At 41.9% G+C, this 26,577-nt stretch overlaps 2 protein-coding genes across 5 annotated transcripts; one reads left to right on the forward strand and one right to left on the reverse strand.

Moving 5' to 3' along the window:
* Positions 1 to 2,493, reverse strand: CCL20 (C-C motif chemokine ligand 20). The gene is made up of 4 exons (XM_028731149.2): positions 2,383 to 2,493; positions 1,801 to 1,915; positions 925 to 1,002; positions 1 to 439 (listed from the first exon to the last, which is right to left on the reverse strand). Exons 1-4 carry the CDS (start codon positions 2,483 to 2,485, stop codon positions 403 to 405), a joined length of 333 nt encoding a protein of 110 aa, XP_028586982.2. The 5' UTR covers positions 2,486 to 2,493; the 3' UTR covers positions 1 to 402.
* On the forward strand, positions 2,401 to 26,299 carry SLC19A3 (solute carrier family 19 member 3). Of its 4 annotated transcripts, none has more exons than XM_028731145.2 (7): positions 2,401 to 2,508; positions 13,347 to 13,416; positions 18,671 to 18,831; positions 19,809 to 20,631; positions 21,834 to 22,026; positions 22,740 to 22,881; positions 24,983 to 25,931. In XM_028731145.2, exons 3-7 carry the CDS (start codon positions 18,700 to 18,702, stop codon positions 25,151 to 25,153), a joined length of 1,461 nt encoding a protein of 486 aa, XP_028586978.2. In that variant the 5' UTR covers positions 2,401 to 2,508; positions 13,347 to 13,416; positions 18,671 to 18,699; the 3' UTR covers positions 25,154 to 25,931. The 4 variants fall into 4 exon arrangements, 3 of the variants coding, with proteins under 3 accessions (XP_028586978.2, XP_028586979.2, XP_028586980.2); XR_013393151.1 differs by lacking the exons at positions 2,401 to 2,508; positions 13,347 to 13,416 and adding exons at positions 16,643 to 17,147; positions 26,009 to 26,299 and having other exon boundaries at positions 24,983 to 25,344; XM_028731146.2 differs by lacking the exons at positions 2,401 to 2,508; positions 13,347 to 13,416 and adding an exon at positions 14,313 to 14,678.
* Positions 26,300 to 26,577: the final 278 nt, after the last annotated feature.

Consider the following 26,577-nt stretch of genomic DNA (forward strand, 5'->3'; position numbering starts at 1 on the left):
TTTAAAGTTTTGTAGAGTTCTTTTTATAATCAAGCAGTATATAAATTTTATAAAATAAATATTGCAAATGAGTAGTACACCTGATAGCAGCAGCCTTTTGCCAATGACAGTGATCATTACCATCTACATCATATGACAGACTTGTGAACTTGACCCAGTGAGGAACATTAGACACACACACACACTTATTTATCAGTTAATCACAAAATGTGAACCAGCATAAGCAAACAAAGCATCTTGGATGGGGTGCTCCATTCAAACAAATACTTGATACAATATGAATCAGTTTTTATGCTTCCAGAAAATCCAGGGATTAGTGGTCAGCAAGCACACAACAGTGTCCAGAAGTATGATTTCAGCCTAGTTTAGTTTTTTTGACCAGGCTCTGCCTCTTGCTTCATTTCAAAAAGTAAAGTGTGACAGCTTATTGAGTCTTTTACTGTAAAAAAAGAGAAAGAATAAATAGGTAAGCTAAATTTTTCCTTGCTTCCATACAGCTCTCCTGTCTTATATACAAAAACTGAAGAACCTGTGTCTTCTAGATATTAGTGGAGGAGACCCCTCATCTTCCCTCAACATTGACTATACTGGCTGAAGCTGAAGACAGTTGGAGTCTAACATCATATGAAATGATAGGATCCTCTAGCTGCCCTATATCTATATAACAGTGCAATCCTAGGTTTGCCTGTCAGAAGTTAGTTCCACTCAGACTTACTCCCAGGCAAGTGTGCACAGGATTCCAGCCTTAAGCTGCTGTTTCTTCCTATTGGAGAAGTGAAAAATGAAATGTTTCATTTCCACAGTGTGGCTCATCATCCTTAAGCACAACTGTGATATTATAGAAACCTCCCATAGTTAATATTCTGACAGGCAAACTTAGGATTGCACTGTTATAGAGGCAACCAATTCCTCCCTCCTACTGACCTCAACAAGCGGAGCTGTTTCTTCACCCAAGGTTCTCTGGGATTTGCGCAAGCTTTCAAGCCACCCTTAGTGTGAAATCTAGAAAGAGCAAAAACTATTATCAGTTTTAAAATAACATAAACAGTAACAGTCAGTAGAATAATGCAGAAAGGTCACATCTTCTAAGATGACTAAATCAGCATGCTGTTGTGGGGGGTCCTTTCTCAGCCCAATGTGTAGCACTGGGTTTGCTGCATACAGAGCCTATTACATGGCAATCAATCACCATAGTATGGATTGAAGCTGTCGGCATTTTGTGTGTGTGTACAAACTAAGGTGGAAAGAGATCCTCCTGAAACCAACGAATGCACAAAAAATAGGGGAGGTGAAGAGGAATGGAGTTGTGTCATGCATTGTTAGTGACAGCACGAAATTTTAGTCCACTTTGACTGCATGGAAAATGTGAGACAGGAATGCTCCCCTGAGATTCTCCTGCAAGCTTTGTTGCTTGACTGTTTTCAGTTGCATTCAACTGAAAAGGCTTAAAAGCTACTAAGCAACAACAACTGAAGTTATGTACAGTGTAACTAAAGTTGTGTACACTACGGATAAGAAAGCAAAAATACTGATATCAAAAATAAAGAGATACTAAAAATAGCTCAGCTACAAGCTCTGACCTGGGTTATGAGAAATGCCAATTTTTGTACCATCTTAGGTTTCTCAAGTTCTACAGGGTTCAAGAACTATGGGATCAAAATAATGTTTCATTGTGGCTGCTGGAAACACAGTATTTGAAGCATTTTGGAGACCTTTTTTGAGCTAAACTCCTGAATGATTGGGCATCTATTTTTACTCTCCTTCATTGATACAAGTAATTGTTTCATTTTGTCAACTCACATGACAGCATTGATGTCACAGACTTCACTGGAAAGCTGTTCTGTGAATCCTTTGATAATCCGGTGAGGAATAGGCCTCTTGGTATAGGTGAGACAGCAATCTTGGTTGCTTTGGGCTGGAGTGAGGAAGAAAAAATATACATTAATTAATTTAATTCATTACTTGGACTTTACCAGCAGGTCCCAGGGCAAATTACAAAAGTATATATATTAAATTTAGGCACAAAGTAACATTTTCATCTCTATCATTGCCGTTCCTAGTACACACATTTTGGATCAGTTTGCTATCAGATAGCAAGCATTTCCAATAATGTTCTAGACGACTTCTTCATTGTTGAGTGCCCAGAAGTTGGTGAACTAATACAACATCCATCATCCTAAACCAGTTTAGCCAGTGGTCAGGGAAGATGGGAAAAGTATTCCAACAGCAGATGGAGACACAAGGTTGAAGTACACTACGTATTCCGGACTTTTCTTTCTTTCCTAGCCATTGGGAATCCTATCTTCCATCTTAATTTTCAGGGCACATACTTCAGTATCACAAGGAGTCCTGGAGCAGGAGGTATCCAGAAACACTACTTACCTTCACACATTCCCAAGAGTAGCAGCAGACCCACCAGAACAGCTAAGGGCACATTCTTCATGTTGAAGCCAGTCATCATGATCACGCTGCTGCTTATGTGCATCAAAAGAATTTGACTCTTCAGATGTGAGTGAACTAGCTTCAGTCAGCTTATTTATAACACCTGCTCGAGATCTCTGGCAGTTCACCTAAGGGCGTTTGTTCCGCTTTGCAATTATGGGGATTTCCCTCTTACCTACTCTAGTTAGCTGATTTTATAGCATTGTTTGAGTGCTGGTTAATTAATATAGGGATGTATGTGCAGCCAAACAGAAGCGGGAATAGATCCTTTTTGTGACATCACCATTCACTGACAAAACTCCTGAGGAGTGGTAGGTGCAGGAAATTCCAAAATACTATTTCCCAAGTAGGAGGGGGGAAATCACGCACATTGTGTTAATTCCCTGGAATACCAAGTAGGTGTTAGGGAACTGTGGACTTTCCCCTCCTCCTTTCCCCCATCATTTTTCTACATCATTTGCGTTGCCACAGCTGGGATACCAGAGTCGGTCAGTGAATATTAGAAACCAATAAACAGTAGTATTCAGCTAATTTGGGGGATATGAAGGGAAAGTACAAGCTGTAGAACTGTGGCAGAGAAGGAATTAATGGGTTAGCTTATGCAAAACAGCGTGGCTGGGCTGGCTAAGTGCAGAGCCATTAAGGAACCATGGGGAACCAGGTGCTGCGCCATTAAGGGTTGTTGGCAATGCAAAAGAACTGTCCTTCAGCCCCCTCCCACTCCAAGGATTGGTCAGAGACAGGAGAATTGGCAGGTTGCCGGATGACGGGGGCATGATGTCACAGGAAAATTTGTGCCTTTAGAAAATTTAAAGTTTGCTGGGAAAGAGTGGGGCAGAATTCAACAAGCTGCTGTGGAGGCAAGAAACAGAAACAAAGAGATGGCACATAGGATGGCTCTGAATGCAATGCCAGGTGATGGGGAAGGACTAGATGCTCTGAGGTGAGGATGCTGTAAATTCTGTACCCCATCTACACTCAGGTTGTAAATAAACCATATTTGTTTTTTTAAAAAAAATATATATATTTATTAAGGGTTTAATAGTTACAGAATAAAGAAAGAAAAACAAAAAAAAGTTCACAATACATCAAAAATAAAAGGAAAAAACTAAAAACAACACAGCAAAACAACAAGTGAAACAAAAACATTTAAAAACACATCCAGTATCTCTATATCTCTACCTTTCATTTACTTATATCGTCGACCTCCTCACACCTCCCTTTTTTGTATTCTTGTTCAATTAGCTATTTCAGCAAATCCTTTCCATCTTTCTTAATTTTCGTTCTATAATTTATCTTATCACAATCTAACCTTAAATTTCCACTTTGACCCATTAACAATCTATTTTTACTTAATTCTTTATGGTATTTCTGTTAGAGCCATATAACTTCATTCCAGCATCCTTCTAACATTCATTAATTTTACAATATTTCTGTAAATAAACTTTAAATTTTTTCCACTCTTCTTCCACCGACTCTTCTCCCTGGTCACGGATTCTGCCAGTCATTTCCGCCAACTCCATGTAGTCCATCAGCTTCATCTGCCATTCTTCCCGGGTGGGTAGATCTTGTGTCTTCCAGGTAAATAAACCATATTTGACAGACACTGCCTTATTTTGCCTTGAAGAGATACAGACCCTTGTTCAGGGCCAAGACTCCTGGAATTTTGTGCACTGCTCGGCAAAGATTGGGGTGGCTTGTTAACACTGGTGTTAGAAGTGAGATCTGTGTTTCCTAGGGGAAAGGCCTAGGAGCAAAGTGTCTGACCTTTGTCTTCAGTGGCTTGAGAACAGAGGCAACTCTCTCCAAATGGTGATTTGCAACTGAATACTATGTGATCTAAGTTAAGCTCATAACAGAGCCAGCTGAGATACATTACTAGTTAACTACGTACCAGCCTGTTAGGCACTTACTGGGAGCTCTTACTTAGCTTCAATGGTAATTTCCTATGTTAAACCTTAAGCAACACACATACAGAATCATTTTCCATTTCAATATTCAATTAAACAATTATTGTTGTTGTTTAGTCGTGTCCAACTCTTCGTGACCCCATGGACCAGAGCATGACAGGCACTCCTGTTTTCCATTGCCTCCCGCAGTTTGGTCAAACTCATGTTAGTAGCTTTGAGAACACTGTTCAACCATCTCGTCCTCTGTCGTCCCCTTCAAAAGCATCAATTCTTCGGCGATCAGCCTTCTTTATGGTCCAGCTTTCACTTACATACATCACTACTGGGAAAACCATAGCTTTAACAATGCGGACCTTTGTTGGCAAGGTGATGTCTGCTTTTTAAGATGCTGTCTAGGTTTGTCATTGCTTTTCTCCCAAGAAGCAGGCTTCTTTTAATTTCATGACTGCTGTCACCATCTGCAGTGATCATGGAGACCAAGAAAGTAAAATCTCTCACTGCCTCCATTTCTTCCCCTTCTATTTGCCGGAGGTGATGGGACCAGTGGCCATGATCTTAGTTTTTTTGATGTAGAGCTTCAGACCATATTTTGCACTCTCCTCTTTCTGCCTTCAAAGTTGTGTCATCTGCATATAGAATCATAGAATCATAGAGTTGGAATAGACCACAAGGGCCATCGAGTCCAACCCCCTGCCAAGCAGGAAACACCATCAGAGCACTCCTGACATATGGTTGTCAAGCCTCTGCTTAAAGACCTCCAAAGAAGGAGACTCCACCACACTCCTTGGCAGCAAATTCCACTGTCGAACAGCTCTTACTGTCAGGACAGCTCTTACTGTCAGCTCTTACTGAGGTTGTTGATATTTCTTCCAGCAATCTTAATTCCGGTTTGGGATTAATCTAGTGCAGCCTTTCACATGATGAATTCTGCATATAAGTTAAATAAGCAGGGAGACAATATACAGCCTTGTCGTACTCCTTTCCCAATTTTGAACCAATCAGTTGTTCCATATCCAGTTCTAACTGTAGCTTCTTGTCCCATATAGAGATTTCTCAGGAGACAGATGAGGTGATCAGGCACTCCCATTTCTTTAAGAGCTTGCCATGGTTTGCTGTGGTTGACACAGTCAGAGGTTTTTGCGTTGTCAATGAAGCAGAAGTAGATGTTTTTCTGGAACTCTTTAGCTTTCTCCATAATCCAGCGCATGTTTGCAATTTGGTCTCTGGTTCCTCTGCCCCTTTGAGATCCAGCTTGCACTTATGGGAGTTCTCAGTCCATATACTGCTTGAGCCTTCCTTGTAGAATTTTAAGCATAACCTTGCTTGCATGTGAAATGAGCGCAATTGTGCGGTATTTGGAGCATTCTTTGGCACTGCCCTTCATGGGATTGGGATGTAATACTGATCTTCTCCAATTCTCTGGCCACTGCTGGGTTTTGTTTTTGTCCATGGAGATTTCTTGACAGGGATACTGGAGTGGCTTGCCCGTTCCTGCTCCAGGTGGATCACGTTTAGTCAAAACTCTCCACTATGACCTGTCCATCTTGGGTGGCCCTGCATGGCATAGCTCATAGCTTCTCTGAGTTATTTAAGCCCCTTCGCTATGACAAGGCAGTGATCTAACATTAATGCCCTTCCCAATTCACAGTACATTTCAATGTTCCTCAATAGCTATGTTTTAAACCATCTGTAAAATGAAAATAAGGTTGGAGCATAAGTGCGATGCTGCAATGCAGAAGGCTCCTTCATGGACCCCTGCATTATAGACTTCACTCAGTGGAGGGCAAACAAGTACAGCTCCCTCTGCAGAACTTAATGCCCAAGCAAATTAGTATGGGAAGTTGTATTCTTTCAGATATTTGGGGCTCAGTTCATTTTGCTATTTATATGTCAGCATAAGCACCTTGAATCAGGCCTTGAAGATAATAGCCAACTAGTACAGTTCTTTCAAAACATGTGTTATATATCACTGTCCCACAGCTTCTACAAGCACCCTGAGTGCTGTACTTTGTACTAGTTGCAACCTCCAAACCCTCTTCAAGGACACCGTATGTAGAAGTTACCACAGTATGGATTACTGTGGTCAGATAATCTGTCCAGGAGTGGCCATAGCTGGTGAAACAAACATAGCTAGGAAATAACACTCCTCACCACTGAAAATACCTGGGCGTCCAGTGACAGATGGTTCTAGGATTACCCAAGCTCCTACCCGCTCCTTCAAGGGAAGTGCAAGCGCTTCTAAAATAAGAAGGAAGTTACAAATCAGTTATAACTTTGTTTAATTAACAAATAAAATTCCCAACCCTGATTATGCCCTGAGATTATTGTTTCGGCCACCAAACAAGCCTTGTACTCCAGGGAACTTCCATCTTATGCTACAAGATTGTCAGGGTGTGGAGTGTTCGTTTGGAAACCCCCAGTGTAAATAAATGCAAACCAAGGCAGAATATTCCATTCAATTATCCAGGGTTCTTTTTTATTTAATCCCCCTAGTTATAAAGGGAAGAACAGGTAGAGAGAAGTTCACCTTTTCCTCAGCCTCTCATAGAAATCCAACTTCCCCTTTCTTCAACCAAGCTACCCCATGGTTCCAAAGCTCCCCTGCACCTTTTTTCATAACAAAAGCACACATACATTGATTGCACTCACACAGTTGACATTACTTTGGTCCAGAGAGACAACTATGTGCATTATTCAGACTTTAACTGATTTGTTCAGACATTCTCTGTTTTCAAACTTAAGTACCTAGACCTTCCAAATTAGTCACCTCTTAGATCTACTGTAATATGGATATTCTAGTCTCCTCTCAGAAGCCACAGAAGAACAAAGGCTAAACAAGAAGCTTAAGCTTCTTGTCAAATTTAGGGTTGAGATCTATTGGTGTTTTGACCCTCACTACTAGACGAACAACTCAGACTCTCAGATCAATTTCTGCCAAAGGCTTTAATGCATAAATCAGAACTGCACATAGGCAAGGTACATGGCTAAGTGCAAGTTAGGACGTTCATCCAATGAGTGACACTCTCCCTTGAACCTTTCTTTTGAAGAGCAGGGCAAGCACAACTTCTAGCACAGCAAACAGCCATAGTCCCAGGACTGGTCATGTAAATGGGCACTCCTTCAAGTGAGTTTGGCCATGTTCTCGACAATGGGCATGCCAGCCCAGCTTCCAGTTTACTCTCAGTCACTTCCCTGGTTCCACACTGACTGGAGGAGGTATGTGGTTTGGAGTATCCAATGACAGGGGCATAGCACTCCTCAGTCAATCTGCTTGGTCCCTCCTCTGGGTCCAGCTCTCCACCCCCTAGACTGCTGGCCATCTTCCTGGACTCACACACTTCTTGGCGTCCCAATTTCACATTCCTCCTAGGAACCTTCCCATGGTCATCCAGTGCTGGCTCCCTAAGTTCCCATTCCTCCTCGGGATATGACCATCCCCTCCATGATATCTCCACAGAGCTCCTGGCAATATTTATTATCAGTAGTAGTAGTAGTAGTAGTAGTAGTAATTCAATATAGCTCTAAGCAACTTGTTCTGTCAGTACAAAGATTTATCCTTGAGCAGCTGAATTTTCCCTCCTCTCCTCTACCCATGCACCCCTAACTCTGTTCAGGGGGGACGGACCGTTCTCCAAACCCTTTAGAGCAGATTTGAGGAGGATGCAGTGGGCCCAAGGGGGAAGTGGGAACATCCCATTGCACAAGCATACATCACTGTGCTGATGAGACAGACTTGTTGAATACCGTCCATTGTTATCTCTGTGGGAAATATATTTTATATTTGCTTACAGAATTGCAAAGGGCTTCTTATCATTACTGATTTCCTTTTCATTACATGACCTTACAGGTGCTTTACTATCTTGAATGGTTTATTTGTGAACATTTTTGGCGGCAGCACAGAAGACTTGAAGCCACAGGCTAAAGTCAACTGATTCCTCTGATTCTGGAGTAGGTCAGATGTACAGCTTGTATAAAATTGGCCAGGCTCCATTTCTCTCCACCCACAAAAAGGTGGGGGATTTTTTTTGTTTTGCCTAAAGAAAGGAAGGATAGAGCCAATGAGAGTCAAATGCATTTTATTCATTCTGCAGATTTCCTGCATTTACAATGCAGTGTAACCTTACGTCAATTTCTGTTGCCACACTCAAAGCTATTATAAAAGAAAGAAGTGGGGGAGGGGAAACTCTTTAGCAAAGCAGAGACAAGGAAGAAAGAATTGCAAATTGGAAGGGAAAAGTCCAGAGCATAACTTCCGATTGCGAGGGCTGTACTGCACAAAGCAGAGGAGGAAGCTGTTCCTCCAATAAAGCCAAACTGGAGAGAAGACACACGAAACATGCTGCTGTGTGTTGATGTAATTTGGAACAGGTCCAGCTCCCTCAAATTCTCCTCTGTGTCTTTTCAAAGGGCCCTGTCATGTCATGCTGGAAAGCTTAATCCCTAGCACTGTAATGGGTTGGCTTAACACAGTGTGCTTCACAAATCTTCTCTCAGAATTTCCTCTACAGCAGAGCCAACATTTCTCGGAAGACATCAAGCATCAAATTTTTCTAAGGTTTTTCTTTAGCTTCTCTTCCCCCACCCCTGAAAAAGAAAGCCACTTTGCTAAATCCTCTCAATGTTCTTTACCAGTTTAACCTCCGCCTCCACCCTAGTGGCTGACATTTCTCCCCACAATGCCCATGAATGAAGATACAGTGGTACTTCGGGTTAAGTACTTAATTCGTTCCGGAGGTCCGTTCTTAACCTGAAACTGTTCTTAACCTGAAGCACCACTTTAGCTAATGGGGCCTCCTGCTGCTGCCGCACCACCGGAGCACGATTTCTGTTCTCATCCCGAAGCAAAGTTCTTAACCCGAGGTACTATTTCTGGGTTAGCGGAGTCTGTAACCTGAAGCGTATGTAACCCGAGGTACTACTGTAAATACGGAGCACCGTGGAGAATGCAAAATGGAGGCCAAGCTGCCAATGCAGTGCAGCAGCAGAACAAAACACACACACACACACACACACATATATATATATCTCAGGTGATCACACCTAAATGGCAGAATCATGCCTCAGGATTCTCCCCTTATTCCAGGAGGAGGCTGGTCCATTAGAATGAATGCGGTGCCAACCCAGCTCCACTTTCTTGCTTTCTTACAGCTATTCCAGGGCAGTGGCAGTGGCTATCAGTTTCCCCTTCCTTAGTCTTGTTGTTGCAGGAAGGGGGGATAGGGACAAAACTAGAATTTGTTGGCTCTGCCTCCAACTGCCATTGTTTCTGGTGCCACCTGCTGTTGGCCTCCCTGCCTTGCACCCTACCAGTCCCAGTGGGCACTAGTCACCACTGCTTGTACCTTGCTGCGGTTAGCAAGTTGCCAAATAGCTGCCTTCTAGCAAAATTTGGCCCTGGAAAACCACACAAGCCAAGTTTCACACGAATAATAAAATAGAAAGGCAGGGGGCGGGGGGACTTCCAAGCAAATGCCAGTATGTGAAATATTCACCACAGGTCTAATCTTAACATGTCCCTGCCCAAACCAAGGCTTTAGGCTATGCGGTGTGGTTGACTCGTCTGTCCCTTCAGTGCCAGGAACTCCTCCCACATCTCATTGCATAATTCAGGAAACATTTATTTGATACTCTGTGGGGCTGTGCAGCAACGCAGCTGGGCTTGTGTTAGGATAAGTTTGCCTTCTCCGCTGCTCACCAACAGCTGTAAAATGACAAGTACTCCAACTCCCATCATGACCCAAGGTCAGGAATGATGGGAGTCAGTCCAGCAATATCTGGGGTACCCAAAGCTTCCAGTCCCTGAATGGAATCCTGCTGTGCATGACAGGGACAAATCTGTGTTTCACCAAACTACCTAACAACCACTCTTGATATACTAGCCAGGGAATGAAATCACTTTCCAGAAACAAAACGTGGGAGCTTTATTCACACAAAAGGTGAGAAAATTAGACATCCATATAACAGAAGAACATTTGCGGATATTTGTCATACTATTCAGTGACAATCTAGAAAGGTTGATAGATAGAGTTCTCTATTGGAAGCCATACTGTTTTGCTATGACATACTTATCCTATCTTGGTTATATTCTCATATTTACAGAAAGCAAGATAAGGCAACTACAAGAGGTTTAACCTGCGTGAGCTCTCATTAATTTTAACGCTTTGGAAAATAGCCAGTAATTTCCTATCATCATAGAGATTTCTGTTCATTATTGCTTCCTTTCACGGCAGTTGACCCCATTCATTCTTTCGTCTCTTCACAGTTGTGTCTGTTATGTTCCCAGGGTTGCCCGTCCTTTTCCTGCGCATGGTTTAATGAGGTGGATGGTAGAGATGTGGTGGAGATGCCCTTTCTCAATCAGTTTGTCATAGTTGATACTGGAAATCTATGAAACCAATTTGCCCTCATTCAGGAAGACTAGAGAGTCGCATAGTCAGAGTATGGCTCCCTAGAAAAAGTGTGTTTGGAAGTACAGTGGTACCTCGGGTTAAGAACTTAATTCGTTCCAGAGGGCCGTTCTTAATCTGAAACTGTTCTTAACCTGAAGCACCACTTTAGCTAATGGGGCCTCCCGCTGCCGCTGCACCGCCAGAGCATGATTTATGTTCTCATCCTGAAGCAAAGTTCTTAACCCGAGGTACTATTTCTGGGTTCGCAGAGTCTGTAACCTGAAGTGTATGTAACCTGAAGCGTATATAACCCGAGGTACCACTGTAATTACTAAAATGTTCTCTGGTTTGGAAACCACTTCTTTAAGGAGCTTGTCAAAGGGAAAATGACCATCCAAGACTCCACCATTTCTCTTTCTCTTATCCCAGACCATCAACCAGGCAGACCAGGGCTGCTGGGAACTGAAGCCCAACTTCTAGAGGACAACACATTCCTCAGCCTTGCCTTATATTAATGGCCCACATTTGTTCCTTTAAAGCAATAAGGGTCCAGGGCCTCTTTGAGATATGATTGGATATTTGCATTTTAAGAACATTTAAAAGCAGTCATGTGTGTGCATATATCAGGCTGGGGGTGTGCTGCTGAAAGAGGGTACCTTCTTCCCTTGTGTTGTTTTCCTGATGTGAATAGCCATAAAAAGCTGTCCAACAAGTGAGATAGTGGCCTGTGCATGCCCTCAGCTGCAGAAACCAGGCAGATGGAGCCTTTTCCATGGACGTTTCCTTCTCTCTGCTGTTTATCCATAAAAATGGTTGCGTTCAGGTGTTCTAAACTGGGCTGAATCTGCAGATTCCCCAAACTCACTCAGCACTATCAGGACCTTCTAAGGGCCTGACAGCTAAATAGGGTCCATTGCCAGCCCTTCTGCCATTGCACCTCTGTCTGGTGATGACCCTCTCACCATCAGAGTGGCAACAACACTGCTGCAGCTTCCTGCCACCACCAGTTAGGTAAATCACCCTCCTGCCCCACAGATGAGTGTTACCCTTTTGTCCTTTATGGGGGGTGATGCATTTCCTTTTATTTGGGGATTTGTCATTGCCACCCTGCTCTACAGCAAAGCAATCTCCTTGTCAAGAAGGTTTCTCTGTCAACAATGGCTACTGAAATTTCAAGAAGCAAAATTCCAGTTGACTTGAAGGAATGCCTTTTTCTATAGATGCCCACTCAACCACTTCCATCTGCAGAACTGGCACTCCTAATTAACCTTCAGTGTGGCAAGACCTGTACTCTGGAACGCCCTGCTCATTGATGTAAGACAGATGCCTTTGGTGTGCAGTGGTACCTCGGATTAAGAACTTAATTCGTTCCAGAGGTCCGTTCTTAACCGGAAACGGTTCTTAACTTGAAGCGTGCTTTCGCTAATGGGGCCTGCTGCCGCCGCTGCACCGCTGGTGCGCAATTTCCATTCTTATCCTGGGGCAAAGTTCTTAACTTGGAGCAACCACTTCCTGGTTAGTGGAGTTTGTAACCTGAAGCGTCTGTAACTCGAAGTGTCTGTAACCCGAGGTACCACTGTATTGTTTTTGCCATCTGTTAAAACCTTTTTAAAGCCTACCCAGACGTGTAAATCTGATACCTATTTTAATATGTAATTTTATTTTACAATTTATATATTTTTAAGAAAAACTGTTTACACACACATACACAAACAAATATGTGTTATAAAAAATGTTTTAATTTATATTTTATGTAAACCACTTAAGAGGTTTTGATGACTGAGCAGTTGTTAGATAGGGAGATAGATCCACTTAAACAAACCTGTTTCATTCCATTATTCTACTTTGAGGTACAAAACCCACATGAGTTTCAGCCTACATATATCTGACATGGTGGCAGCACATCATTATTTGCTTTCTGTGGGAGGGTTTGTGGGTAGACTGAGCACATTAAAGAAGAAAACATTTTCACATAATGACCAATCTCGAAAAGTAACTATTTACCTGTATCCAGTTTCCTAACAGCTCAAGTCCTTTGCCGCTTTAACTTTGAAGCCGAAGTTCAAACCAAGTTGGGAATCACAATGAGTAATTATACACTTTCTGGCTGCTATGGGACTTCCTCGCCCCCCCCCCCAGCTTATGTTTGATCAGAGAAAAAGGCAAAACACACACACCCTGCCCCCCCCCCCCGCCTTGAAGTATGCTAACACCATTTATCTGGTTGTATTCAGGGAAGTAGCAACATGGGGTCCTATTGTGTAGCACAGATCCTGGTTGGGGAAGGGACATAGTTCAGTGTTCAATCAGTTGCTTTGTATGCAGAAGTCCTCTGGTTTAGTCACTGGACATCTCCAATTGAATGGTCAGGTAGCAAGTGATAGGAAAGACCCCTCTGCTGGAAACATGGAAGTTCTACTGACAGAAGTGTCATGGCAAATTCAGATATGTGGGGTCCCTTCTTGATAGTTATAGCTCTGCCCTCTCGCAGCATTCAAAGATTATATAGCCAGCTAAGAATGTACAATAATCATATAGATGCACAATGATACTAACTAGGATGCATTGCAATAATCAGTGAAAATCTCCATGTTTTGCCTTTCAGCTAGATCTACTTCTGTACACATTCATAGGCAAGTGATTTGGAATGCTCCAATGTCTTCTTTTGGAATGATGTAAGTTGTGTTTTCCTTGAAGTACATAGCAGAACTTGCGCACCATTCTCTTGAAACTGACTACCTTGTGTCCTCAGTGTTTCTAGATGGAGTGCTGTATATAGAACTCCTCCTCAGTGTTTTTCCCTGCACACCTCCAGAGTGACTCTAGGGGCCAATCCCCAGTGGCTCACACACCTCCTTTAACTCTAATTGGCTCCAATCAACACAAAGGGTAAGAAGACTTCTCAGTGGCTAAAATCTGATAACGCCTCTTTCATTTCCCCTCTTAATCTCCCCTCTTACAGCACTGTGAAATATAACTGAAATGGACAACATAGCTTTCCAGATTTTCTTTTCAGGAGGGTGGAATATAAATACTTTTATAAATCAACAAAGGTTTGTAGTAAAATTAAATAAAACATACTGTAAAGGTAAGGTAATCACATTAACATTGTCCATTTTGCTTTTTCAAGCAGCAAAATGAAATTATCCTGGGCACAGTCTCTATTAACGGGGGGGGGGGGGGGGTATACACGAGCTCACACAGATGTTCTTTCTTGCAAATTTTACATGGCTATTTCAGTTTGCCATAGCCCTTCCCACATATTCTACTCCACGAGAATCCATGCTGAAAGCAATCTCACAGTAGATAAGTGTAGATTCTACCCAGGTCACAGTCCTAGTTTAATGTAAAACTGTATCATACAACATGCCTAGCCTGGGCTTTAAAACAGGCCAAAGGTCCCTTTTGTTTCTATATATTACCTCATCAGAACTTCATTTTGTATCTCAGCTTGCTTGCACCTTCTCCCCCTGATTAACAAAAAGCAGGAGCCACTTTGTAAACAGAATCAGAATTAAAAGATCCTTGTAATATGTTTTTCATTTCCTTTGAGAGGAGGATGTTGAAATGGAGCCAGTTTTTCAAGGCGGTGGTAGCTTTCAAAGTTGAAAGACTGGAGTAACAAGAACAAGGCACGAATGAGACTGCACCAAAGTATATTAGAATAAAACAATCCACAAGATTTAAACTACAAGCACAGCCAGTGGAATAAGAAGTGCCGAGAGTTAACCTACAGCAAAGGTGGAAACAGGATCAGGAGTTCGCTATATTCGAAAAGGTTTGACTTTGTCTGGATTTTAAAACATCCGAAATCCAGGACATGCACTGGCATGAACTAAAAGGAAGGCAAAAGGAGAAAAGTTAACTCAATCATCTGAAGAAAGCAGAGAAGTCTGTAGTTCTGTGACCCGCCAAAGGACTTGAGAAGACAGCATGGGTAACTACATGATAAAGCAAAGTTATCTCTAGAAACTTTAGAAGAGATGTGCTAAGATAGACATAGCCAACATGGTGAACTTTAGACATTGTCTAAAGACTACCATCAGGATTTGGAGTCTAGCAGTATCTGGAGAGTACCACATTGACTATTCTCATGTTAAGAGAAAACGAAAACTCATGGTACTAATATACAGTGGAGTGTTAGACCTGTGGGCAGAGTTTCTTTCCATCCATAAAAGCCCCTCTTTGTCTGAAGTCTATCTTAGGGTGATCGGGTGAAAAAGCAGGCTGGCAAATTCAGGTTGTGCAGTTAAAGTAACCTTGGTGCTCAAGTGCAACAGACCCACTTCCAGGAGATAAATAAATATCAAAAGGAAGGGGGTGGAGAAATTAACTGGAAAGTTTGGTATAATGACTGCTTGGCATTTGTATAACCTCCCTGTAAACAATTTGGAATGAATGTTCAGTGCCAGGTAATTTGGATCCACCTTAGTGGTTGTGTACTACTAACTTTAGAAGGGGTGATCCCAGCAGGTGTGTCTTTGCATGACAAGTCACACTTCCTGAAAATCCCTCATTGATATACTGGTAGCTACTCTAAGCTCTTTTTCACCTGACCACTCCTAGTTATATGGGAATTGCAGATGAAGTAATTTTGATTAAGATTTGCTAGGATTCCAGCTGTGTTTACAAGAGAAGAATAAGCTGTCCTGCAAAGCAGGTCAGAAACCTCATCCAAATGAAAGAGAGGCATGTAGTAAGAGCAAACAAGTCAGGGCCAAGTCATACTAAAGCCAAAAATGCCTACAGCAGAACCGGCCCACCCATGAGGCAAGATGAGACAACTGCCTCCGGTGGCAGGATACACTGGGGCAGCAGATCATCATCATCAGGTGCCGCAGTGGCAGGGATGGCTGCGACATGCTCCTTGGAGGCCAGATCTGTTGCCGTCTCAGCAGGCACCACCACCCATGCCACCGCTACAGCGACCTCTTGGCAAATAGGTGCCATTGGTGGTCTCCCAGCCCCAGGGAAGGAATAGTGGGTCTGCCTTCCGGGTTTCCTGGGCTCTGCATCAACCTGACATGATTCAGAGCAGCCCCATTCTCCCCACAAAACCTGCCATGGCAGACTTTGACTTCCATTTCAACCATAGGGTAAGGTTGATTTGATTCTCTTCCCCCTTGTTCCTGGTGTAGATCTTCACTCACCCCTTTTTCCCTGGCAGGGGGAACATTTTGTCGTTCACCTCAAATGCCAAAATGTCTTGGGCCAGCCCTGGTCCACAGTCCCTTGTTCTTATTTTGTGGGCAGGTGTAAAGACGCTGACCAGCCTTGCTTTTGCTGTTGGGTTCTCGCTATTTGAATGGTTTTAATGCATAACTTTAAGCTGACAGTAATTCACAGAACAAGCCATCAGCCAGAACTTCTTGCAATTCTTTCTTCTGCTATTCATGAGCAAATCTGTCAATTACAGTTTCTCTGTTTCTAATTTTTCCATTCTTAAATTTAGTTATACACATTTCTACATTTCCAGTTTGTGAATATATAATTTGAAGGACCTTGTGAAATTTCACCAACATTTTCATGTTAATTCTACTAATATACATGTATTATTATGTCTAATATACACACTTCGCAAAGCACTTTCCCCTAATAGAAATCATTTTTGCATGCTATTTTCATTAATATAAGCATTTTATGCACACTTTGCTTCAGTACTGTATATGCATTTCTGTAGACATTACTTGGCTGGAGAACTGCATTGCAAATTTCACAAAAGTGTATTTTTAAGGATGGCTGTGTTTGGTTTGCGTATTGTTTCGGAAAGTGTGAATTAAATAGGTTCACCATTAAATTAGAACTGAATTTCTCTACATATGATGATACACTATTTTAAAAAAAACCTAGAGAGGGTTCTAAGCAGTAATATAAAGATAATATTTTTTGGGCTGGTAAAAAAAATGCCAATCATTTGATCCTCATTAAGTGTGCATCTACTTAGAATTGCTATTGTTGTTAATGACTTTCTAAACTTGCATGATCATTGAAGGTGGAGGGGGCAATGTAGTCACTTTACTGATTTTTGCCACGAAACAAGGTTTGCCTTATCCAAATGCTACCTGGATTCACCTGCTTCTGTATAGACACAGGCTGAGTTTTCTCCCCCTACATCATTTTGCGTCCTGCATGGTGCTTTGTTTTGCAGTAAAAGAGCAAGCTTTCTTCTTTATTTCCCTATGCTAAGGATGTAAAGAAGGACTTCGACATAGTTATGTATTTATTTCCGACAAGCAAGTTAAAACCACTGTAATAAATACCTGGAGAAACTACACTAGAGCCTTGACAATTTCAGAAAAAAAGTCAAGCTGGTTAATAAGTAAGAGGCATTTTTACACAGGATTCTCATAAGGTTTTGAGCAGATGTGCCTGTGGATCTCAAAGAACAGCTGCAAGCTTTTGAAAGGTATTGTATTGAATACAAATGCAGAAGGACAGAATCATTTGTACTACCTTAGGGCTGTGTTTTTTGTGTCTTTTCAACCTTGACCATTGATTCAGGCTCCATCTGAGTAATAGTAAATAAACAGCTTTGCTGAAAGGGTTGCATAGAAGGTTTTCCAGCCTAAGAGGGGAGAGGAAGGCTGAAGTTCAGACTGTGCATGAGGGCAGTACATAAGTAATTGACTCTATCAGTATATACAGTGTTTAATGTTTGTCTTGCATTTTGCTGGAGTTTTACAAAGAGGCTTTCTGGTACAGTCAGCCCAGGGCATGTATATGTAAAATCAGTGCTATTTTTCTAGAAGTAGTGCTGGAACTCACCATGAACGCCTCCCTTGTTCTCTTATAATGGCAATGGCGCCCACCTGAGAGGTGCTGGAACTGAGTTCTGGTGAGTTCCAGCTGAAAAAAAGCCCTGCATAAAATATAAAAATATGGCTGTGGGTGTTGACAAGCCCATGAATAGGAACGTGACCAGGGCTTACGGTATTTTTCGCCCCATAGGGTGCACTGGCCCATAGGGTGCACCTAGTGTGTTTTTTTTTGGGGGGGGGGAGAATAAAGAAAAAAAATTCTTTATTTGCCCGAAGCCCGGGGTGTGCAGCGCTGCGCTCCCCGGGCTTCGGGCAGCAGGCTGCTATCCGCAAGCCTAGGGAGCCCTGCGGGAACTCCCGCGAGCTCCCCAGACTTGCAGATAGCTTCCTGAAGCCTGGAGAGCGAGAGGGGTCGGTGCACACCGACCCCTCTCGCTCTCCAGGCTTCAGTGAAAGCCTGCATTCACCCCATAGGACGCACACACATTTCCCCTTCATTTTTGGAGGGGAAAAAGTGCGTCCTATAGGGCCAAAAATACGGTAACTCTTGGCATAGCTGTTGCACACTTTAAGACTTAATAAAAAACACCACACATGCTTAGAGCATCAGACTGGGGCCTGAAGGACCAAGGTTTAAATCAGCTATGAAGCTCACTGGCGTGGCCTTAGGCTGGTCCCTGTCTCTCAGCCTAACCTACCTCACAGGGTTGTTGTGAGGATAAAATGGAGTGGGGAGAAACACCACCATGAGCTCTTTGGCGGAAAAAGTGGGATATAAATTGAATAAATAAATATTGACTTGCTTTGTATTTGGGAGTAACCTGCCTCGTTGCCTGGGGTTGAGTGGGTGGCTTGCTAATTTGACTGCGAAATCAAACCAGGGAGTGTCCAGCCATTTCCACTGTGCCATTTTCTTAATGGAATGCCAACTTGCAGGGGTAACCATACCATTAGTCAAAATGAGGCAGGTGCCTCAGGTGGCAAATGCTGGAAGCTGTCGCAAGGTGTTGGGGGGCAGAGAGCTATGTGCCCCTAAGCCTGCTGCCCTCAGATGTATTACAAGTGAAAGCAACAGTCCTTCTACAAAATGGCTCATTGTGCATTTTTCAGTAAGAGTCTTCTTTCCAATTGAGAGCCTCTCCCTTCCATCTCTTGCTTCATTGTATTTTAGCTGGGAAAACGACAGATTGTTGGAGGAAAATGCAAAGCAGTGAATGGATTTTCCCCACCTTGATCCTTTGCATATATGGCTTCTTCTCCTTGATGAGACCATCTGAGGCTTTCTTGACTCCTTATCTTGCTGGGCCTGATAAAAACTTGACTATTGATGAGGTACAGTGATGCACATTTTATTCACACTAAGGTATTCAGTCATATGTCGGGAATGAATTACAAATGGGGAGGGAATTCGTTTAACCTTATAAACAAAAGGTAACTTATAATTTTCTACGGAGAAACCGTTACCTTCATCTCACTTTTTATAAATGTAAGTTTAGATACATGTATTTCGTTATGTTTTATATTTCAGGGTCTGTGGAACTCCTTGCCACAATAATTCAGAGTTCCTCCATGTTACCATGTTATGCTGCCACCTGTTAGAATTCCATTAGTGCTTAATGTTTGCCATCTCTTACACCTCCTGAAGAGACCAATACCTGTTGGACATACTTCCTCCCACAATACATTTCTTTTTTACTTCTGAACATAATTTCAAGGCTTTCATCCTGATTTTTGTTTATTTTTATTTTGTTTTGGTAACAAAGCAACCTGGTCGCACACGCAGGCCCACAGTCAGCTCACAGCAAGCAAGTTTTGTCCCACACCTTTCCAGGGCATTACTTTCTGTGGCTGGCATTATTAAAGCTCCAAGAGAGCAAGGTGTATTATCCTTGCAAGTAAAAGAATGACTGAAAATGCCCTGTGTGGAAAAAAGAAATGACAGCAATGAAGCATCAGGCATCATGTGTGAAAAGATCAGCTATCAATCTAGCTCTGGAATGCCAGTTTGGAATTAACCAAAGCAAGTCGATGCCCATGTGTTGTGCCTAAAGAAAGGCCAGGCTGTGAATGAGATGGTGAGCTAGCCACTAGCTGCTAGCAAACCATGAATGGGAGAGAAAAGGGGACTGAGGAGACAGAGGAGCTGTTAGAGGAGAAAACAGGCCTTGGCTACAAAAGTTCGCCTAGGGTCTCCACCGTAAAATTATTTTATACCGAAACCTTGTAGTTTCAATAAGTGCTTCTATATTTTTCATGCCTTATATTTCTTAGACTTTCAATGTTACAAAATTCCTCCTTTTCCCTTCCAGGTGACGCAGCACGTTTTCCCTGTTTGGACGTACTCCTACTTGGCTCTACTAATCCCAGTATTCCTGATCACAGACTATGTACGCTATAAGCCTGTCATTATCCTCCAGGGAGTTAGTTTCCTGGTCACCTGGCTGCTGCTTTTATTTGCATATGGTGTGCCTGCCATGCAGCTGGTGGAATTTTTCTATGGCATGGTGACTGCCACAGAGGTTGCCTATTATGCCTACATATACAGTGTTGTCAGTCCTGACCATTACCAAAAAGTCACTGGCTATTGCAGAAGCATCACTCTCGTGGCATCCACCATAGGTTCCTTGCTGGGCCAGCTTCTAGTCTCTCTGGCCCATGTCTCTTATTTTTACCTCAATGCGATAACCATGGCCTCTGTCTCTGTGGCCTTTATGTCTTCATTTTTTCTACCCATGCCTCAAAAAAGTATGTTCTTTCATAGAACGTCTTCCCCAGAAGCATCCATCGGACCAACAGATAAGGATCCACCAATTGTCTCAGGCCAGCCAAGCCACCAATGGGATCCGTGTGTTCCAACAACATCATTCGCCAACTTCCAGAATGTGCCAGTAGATCAACTGCCCAAAATAAAAGACCAGAATCGCTTTCTGACCGTGCTTCTCCAGCTCTGTAAAGACTTGAAGGAATGCTATACCACAAAGAAACTCCTTTACTGGTCAATATGGTGGGCATTAGCCACTGCAGGATTTAACCAGGTTTTGAATTACGTCCAAGTACTGTGGGATGCTAAAGCACCTTCCCATAGCTCTCAAGTGTACAATGGAGCTGTTGAAGCCATAGCAACATTCCTGAGTAAGTATCCCTCTTAAAATATATCCTGTATGCAAACAACCATGTAAATGCACTTAATTCCCCCATTCCCACGCAGCATAGGAAGGTGAACAAGATAACCAGGTATGAGAAATCATAAAACATTTTCCAGAATCCCACACGCCATCTAGGTGTGGTGTGCATAATGTTTTGGGGCACGCAAGTGGCTCCATTTATTTCAGTGGAGGTAATTTTCACATGCAGCAGTGAAAATGAACAGATATCTGGGGAGGGGAGCTCTTTGTGTACATCAGAGATTCCATAGTCATAAGAAATAGATAAACTGGAGGGAACAAATTATTTCTGCAGTGGGTTTGGTCCACAGCTCACAACTTGTGCCTATCTAGAAATGTGATGAAGTGTCTGATCACATAGATTTGTTTATTTAGGTACTGCTATTGTATTTGTTTTCTGTACAAATATGCAAATAGATGACTTGCGGCTTATACAGCGGTTATGCTCTGGAAATACCGTATTGGCCTGAAAATAAACCGCACTCCCCCCCCCCCCAAATTCCGATTGTGAAAAGTTAAAGTGTGACTTATATTCACGACCTTATACAGCCAGCAAAGCGGTGCAGCTCTCCCCCCCCCCCCAACCGAGATCGTGGGGCAATGGTGCCCATCTCGTCCGCGGCTCCCAAGCCTCTAAATTTTAAAGGTACGACTTATTTTCGGGCCAAAATCATGTATAGTCAAAACAACCCTTTGTAAACTATAACCTTACTGCACTCTCCCAAGGCCACTACAGACTCTCCTTGCACCTGAGTGCAATGGGGTGGAATTGTCAATGGTTTCCCCCCACTCTTCCGTCCACTTCCAACGTTTTTCCTGCTCTAGTTTGTCCCATAATCTTTAGGACTTGTTGCAGAACAATGTAAGCTACTCTTCTGTAATTGTTTATTAAATCTTATTCAGTTGAAGTATTTTCGTTCCCCTTTAAGAGAAATGCTTTAGGCATCTTACAGTATTATTTTGTATCTACAGTTTGAGGGAAATAGGTTGTTTTAAAACCATTTTAGCAAGACTTGAGAACCTGCAGAACAGGGGTGGCTAACCTGTTACTCTGGAAATGCTGGTGGATGCCAGTTCCAGCCATCCCTGATCATTGGCCATCTAGAAAGCCAAATGTTAGCCACCCTTGCTGCAAGTGCATAGTAGTCTAAAACTTATCTCTTTATCCAGGTTCAGTAACATCACTGGCTGTGGGATATGTGAAAATGAACTGGGACCTTAGAGGGGAGATGGCGCTGGGAATCTTCTCTGCCCTGGATGCAGGTTCCCTGCTTCTGATGCATTTTACCAGCAACATCTGGGTTTGCTATGCTAGCTATCTAGTTTTCAAGGCATGTTATATGCTCCTTATAACCATAGCAACGTAAGTATATATAGATATAGTATATTAGGCCAATTTGTTATGGTTTGGGCCCTTTATTACAGGAAGGTTATATAAAGCCAGTGAAAGTAAGAAACATTGGGGAAAGGGAAAATGGGGGGAGAGGTTCAGGGGCATACCCTGTGAGACATAAAAACTACTGAGAGGGAAGGGCAGAACTCTCTCTTCAAATATCAGAATGGCTGTCATATAGGACTAAGACCAGTTCTCTGCTGCAACAGTTTAAGTGTAAGAGTGTAAGAGCCGTTTGACAATTGCTATTCCAGCCACACATCAGTGTTGCCAAATATACACCCGCATACCCTCCATAGGCCTGTAGTTGATACAGCTCAAACCTGCTGTGAATAAAATAAACAGAGCTCGTGTTCAGACTAGTACTTATGCACAGGTTTAAGGCAAACGTGGGATGTGATCTCTTATCATAATAATGAAACTTTTGCAGGCCTCTTCTTGCTCCTTCGGTACTCCCCACATTTCCTGAAATCCTATGGTAATCATAGAGTTGGAAGGGACCCACAGGGTCATCTAGTCCAACCCCCTGAAATAAGCTATGTGCATGGCTGAGGTTTCCTCATCCTGATTGTCTGCATCCATTTCACACAAGTGTGTGCACATTTTGCCAGGTCTGAAAAAACAAGTCATCTACACTTAGATATCATGGTGATATCAACATTCTAAAATAAGCTCAATTTTAGTTTTCAGATTGCCATCAGTCTCAGCATGGAACGCTATGCCTTAATGTTTGGATTCAACAACTTTGTTGCACTGCTAATTCAAACTATTGTGACTGTCACAGTGGTGGATTCCAAAGGACTGGGACTGGATATTGGGACTCAGGTAAGTTGTAATGTTAATGCTGTATTGTGGGCACTATTGCTAATTCAGTAACATTTGCATGCTTCACATATTTGCAAGAGGCGGCACTCAAATCAAGAGGCTTTTTGTTTTGTTTATAAGCGTCTGTTTATAGATATGTAAGCACATGTTATTTATATAATGTATTTCTACCACATCCTTTAGGGCAGGTATATGGGACCTTTTTGTCTTCGCAGGTCGGATCCTTTTCAGGATCTACTTTGTAAGCCAAATTTGACAGGTAGGCGGGGTTGCCTACCTATCAACTGCATAATTCAATAAATGATGTGATGTGATTTGGTGCTTTGAATACCGTAAGATTCCACAGGAGTGTCAATTTCTAGTTTGCATTCCTTAGCATCATCATCATTATTAATGTACTACTCTTCATCCGAAGATCACAGGGTGATTTACAGTATAAATCATCTAAACTTTAAAAATAGTTAGGTTACAATCATTTTTCTCTGTAAGCGCCAATAAATACAGCAAAACTTTCTTGATAATGCATAGGATTGCACTATTAGTGAAATATACAAAACGTATTTGGGAATTTTACAAGTTAGCCAGGAGTAACTCTCCACAATTCACCAGAATTTTAACATTAATTGCCAAATTTTCACATCTCCTTGCTTGCAGTCTTTGGCTCATTTGTTAATACTGACTTTTTAGTCTTGTTCAAAGTTGCTCAACCAATCACTGAAACAAGTGCCCCACCCAAACAAGTAACTGCTAACAAGCACTTTTTTCTGTGGTCCATGAATTTCGAGAATTGATTGTGCAGGGTATGAATTTCAGATCAGCCCAGAATTTACGCTCAGGGTGGAATGAGCATGCTTGATGTCTGGCCTAGATTAACATTCTACCACCCCACCACCCAGATCTCCAATGAATAATCTGTCTAAACTGGCAAAAGCATATTTTAAAAAAATATTCTTGTTCATTATCTCACCGCACACAGCAATTCCAGTGTGCTGCCTTCACATCAGTGTGCATACACACAATACTGGCTGTCCTCCAATTCCCCAGTGACTTGATATTCTGTATCCCTGGCTGGGTTGGCATCAGCACCTGGTACCCTTGGGCAGCTGCCAGGACTTGCTGCCAATGTCTGCACTAGGCCTTGTTTAATTTTCTTTCTGGACCAGCACACCAAACAGTGGCAGGTGGCTGGATCTTGTCACCATTTTAATTTCCCCCAATGCCCTCAAATAGCATCACTCTGACAAATTGTGGGATTTGCCTTGAAGTAACTGACAGCAAAGCAAGAGGTGAATTTTGTTCATCAGTATTTTAGCATTTGGATGGCTTTCAAAAAGATAAGAGATAGGTTTGTGGAGGATGTCCTACCTCCTCTGACAGAAGCAGAATGTCTCTGAATACCAGTTGCTGGAAACTGCAGGAGGGGACAATACTACTGTGCTCAGGTCCCTGTGTGTTTCCCATAAGCATCTGCTGTTGCAACATACGGTCACTTGATATGCGTTTTCACAATTATGGTGTAGCGACGAAGAGATGGATCATTAGTCATCTTCCAGTTCTGAGGAAGTACATTCATGATAGAACGGGATGGAGAGGAGAGGAATCAACTTCCCTAATACTGGGGTGAAGTTGAGGACATCACATGCTTATTTGCCTACTTCAGCAAAATATAATACTTTTTTAAAATGCATTACACTCTTTTCATACTGTATCAGTGGATTTTAAGTTTCAGTCTTCAAAATATAGATTTCAGTGCTTTGGCTTTCATATAATTGCAAGTCATTTTTTTGACTATAGACTTTATATTATGGTATTTAAGTTTCTTGTGATGGGAGTAAGAGAAGATATATATGCATCAAGATATTTTGATCTTATGCATCAAAATTAAGTCCTACCAAGTGGATTGGGCCTTATTTCCAGGTAAGTATGCATAGGACAGCGACCCAAGGCTAAAGCTGTGCTGGAGCCAAGGAACTTAGGAACATAGCAGTGCTTAGTAAACAGTAGGTATTTTAAAAATGGTTGCAAAAGCTCTACGATTGAAGCTAAGTTTTTTTCAAAAAGCTGTTTGACAGATGTATTTTTTCACTCTGCTTTCTTGCAGTTCCTAATATATGGCAGTTACTTTGCAGTGATAGCTGTGATTTTCCTAATCAGGAGTATTTTTACGATAACATCACTCAAATGCCAAAAGGAGTCAAAGAACCTGGTTGAAAATCTTCAGAAGACTGAGGCAGAAGAGCAGAATGCAGTCCGCTATGACACAAGACTGTGACTTTAGCACCTTCAGCAAAAAAACTACCTGAGAATAAAGCTCATTTTTGGGTTTGTTCATCCACACAATGTTAATCAAGGAGGAGGAAGAAATGGAAGCAAACATGTTTGGTGCACCATTGCATTCCTAGTCATTTGTGAGCCAGAGAGCAACTGCCTGGAGCATCTTTCAATTCCAAATCATTTTGCCAGGTCATGGCTGTTTATTTTTTTATCAATTGCATTTTTCAATTTCAAAAACAAAAATAGAATTTTGAATTTTGTTGGTCTGAATCTTCAGAAGTTAGGTTTATCATGTTTACACAACTTATCGGACTAAAATTTTCAGTTTTGGTCCTTGTTTAGCATTCCTTAGTATGATAAGTTCACATTCACCAAACGAAAGGTAAATTATGGCTTGTAAGTCACTTGTTGCATGAGGTAAGTCACATGGTAAACATTGGACTGGCACTGAACATACTGCACAAGTGGGCAAGGTTTCTGGACTATAATCAGGGCCCTTTGGTACTACACATTTGTAGCTGTGCCTCCCTCTTGAAACTTGCAGCCTTTTGAAATCAGGTGAAAACATTGTTTTAAAAGACTCGTGGGCCCTCTCTGATTTTCTGCTATTTTGTGTACTTGCTGGAACTGCTTTGTTAAGCAGCATATATTTCAATGTTATTTTCCATAGTTTTATTGTGATTTGTATAAAATTTGTATGGATATTAGTCATCTTGCAGACTCATTAGCTGAAAAAGCAGGAAAGGAATGGAGTAAATAAATAGTGTGAATATTAAGTATTTGCGAGAACATACCCTTTCATTGTTTAAATTATCTATTGTAAATTATCTGTGCCTATCATGTTTTTTTATAGCTGAGTCAAACTTGCATCCAATCCTGGAGTGGCCAATACAGCAGGCGAGTGTGGAAATAGTAGGCTGAAAACTGATGGACCTATCCTCTATTTATGTATGACAACAGTATCAGTATTAAGTATTAACAGTATTAAGGCCAGTATCCTTTTTTCTTTTTTATAAAGACAATATTTTAAAGTGCTAATTGAGATTTCAGACCAAATACCCAGGTGCAAACATTTCACAAATATCATTACTGCAACTGTGCCAATCCACAGTGGCAAACTATGTTAAGTATTGCTGAAACACTCATTAACCCAGTCCTTCATCCATAATTAATATTCAGGTAACCTGAGATTTGTTAATCTGCTACTCAATGCATTCTAGGATTGCCACCCCAACACAAGAAATAATGTTACATGCTGTATCTATTCCCACTATATAAACTGCATTTCACGTCCAAACCAAATGACCAAGCCTAATCATGTGACTGTTTATCAGAAATTCAAAATAATGCATGAAGGAAGCATAGAAAACAAAGTCAGGTTAGTATGACATAAGAGCATTAACATTAACTTTAAATCAATAA

Source organism: Podarcis muralis, chromosome 6, assembly GCF_964188315.1.
Source record: "Podarcis muralis chromosome 6, rPodMur119.hap1.1, whole genome shotgun sequence".
NCBI lineage: Eukaryota > Metazoa > Chordata > Lepidosauria > Squamata > Lacertidae > Podarcis > Podarcis muralis.

Excerpts from the sequence above, each read along its gene's own strand:
- CCL20 (XM_028731149.2), bottom strand. The coding sequence starts at position 2,485 with ATGCACATAAGCAGCAGCGTGATCATGATGACTGGCTTCAACATGAAG. Across the intron at positions 1,916-2,382 it reads ACTCTTGGGAATGTGTGAAG|CCCAAAGCAACCAAGATTGC; the intron begins GTAAGTAGTGTT and ends TCCTCACTCCAG. Across the intron at positions 1,003-1,800 it reads TGTGACATCAATGCTGTCAT|ATTTCACACTAAGGGTGGCT; the intron begins GTGAGTTGACAA and ends TGCTCTTTCTAG.
- SLC19A3 (XM_028731147.2), top strand. The coding sequence starts at position 17,105 with ATGTGCCTGTGGATCTCAAAGAACAGCTGCAAGCTTTTGAAAG. Across the intron at positions 17,148-18,670 it reads CAGCTGCAAGCTTTTGAAAG|CTGGGAAAACGACAGATTGT; the intron begins GTATTGTATTGA and ends ATTGTATTTTAG. Across the intron at positions 18,832-19,808 it reads AAAACTTGACTATTGATGAG|GTGACGCAGCACGTTTTCCC; the intron begins GTACAGTGATGC and ends TTTCCCTTCCAG.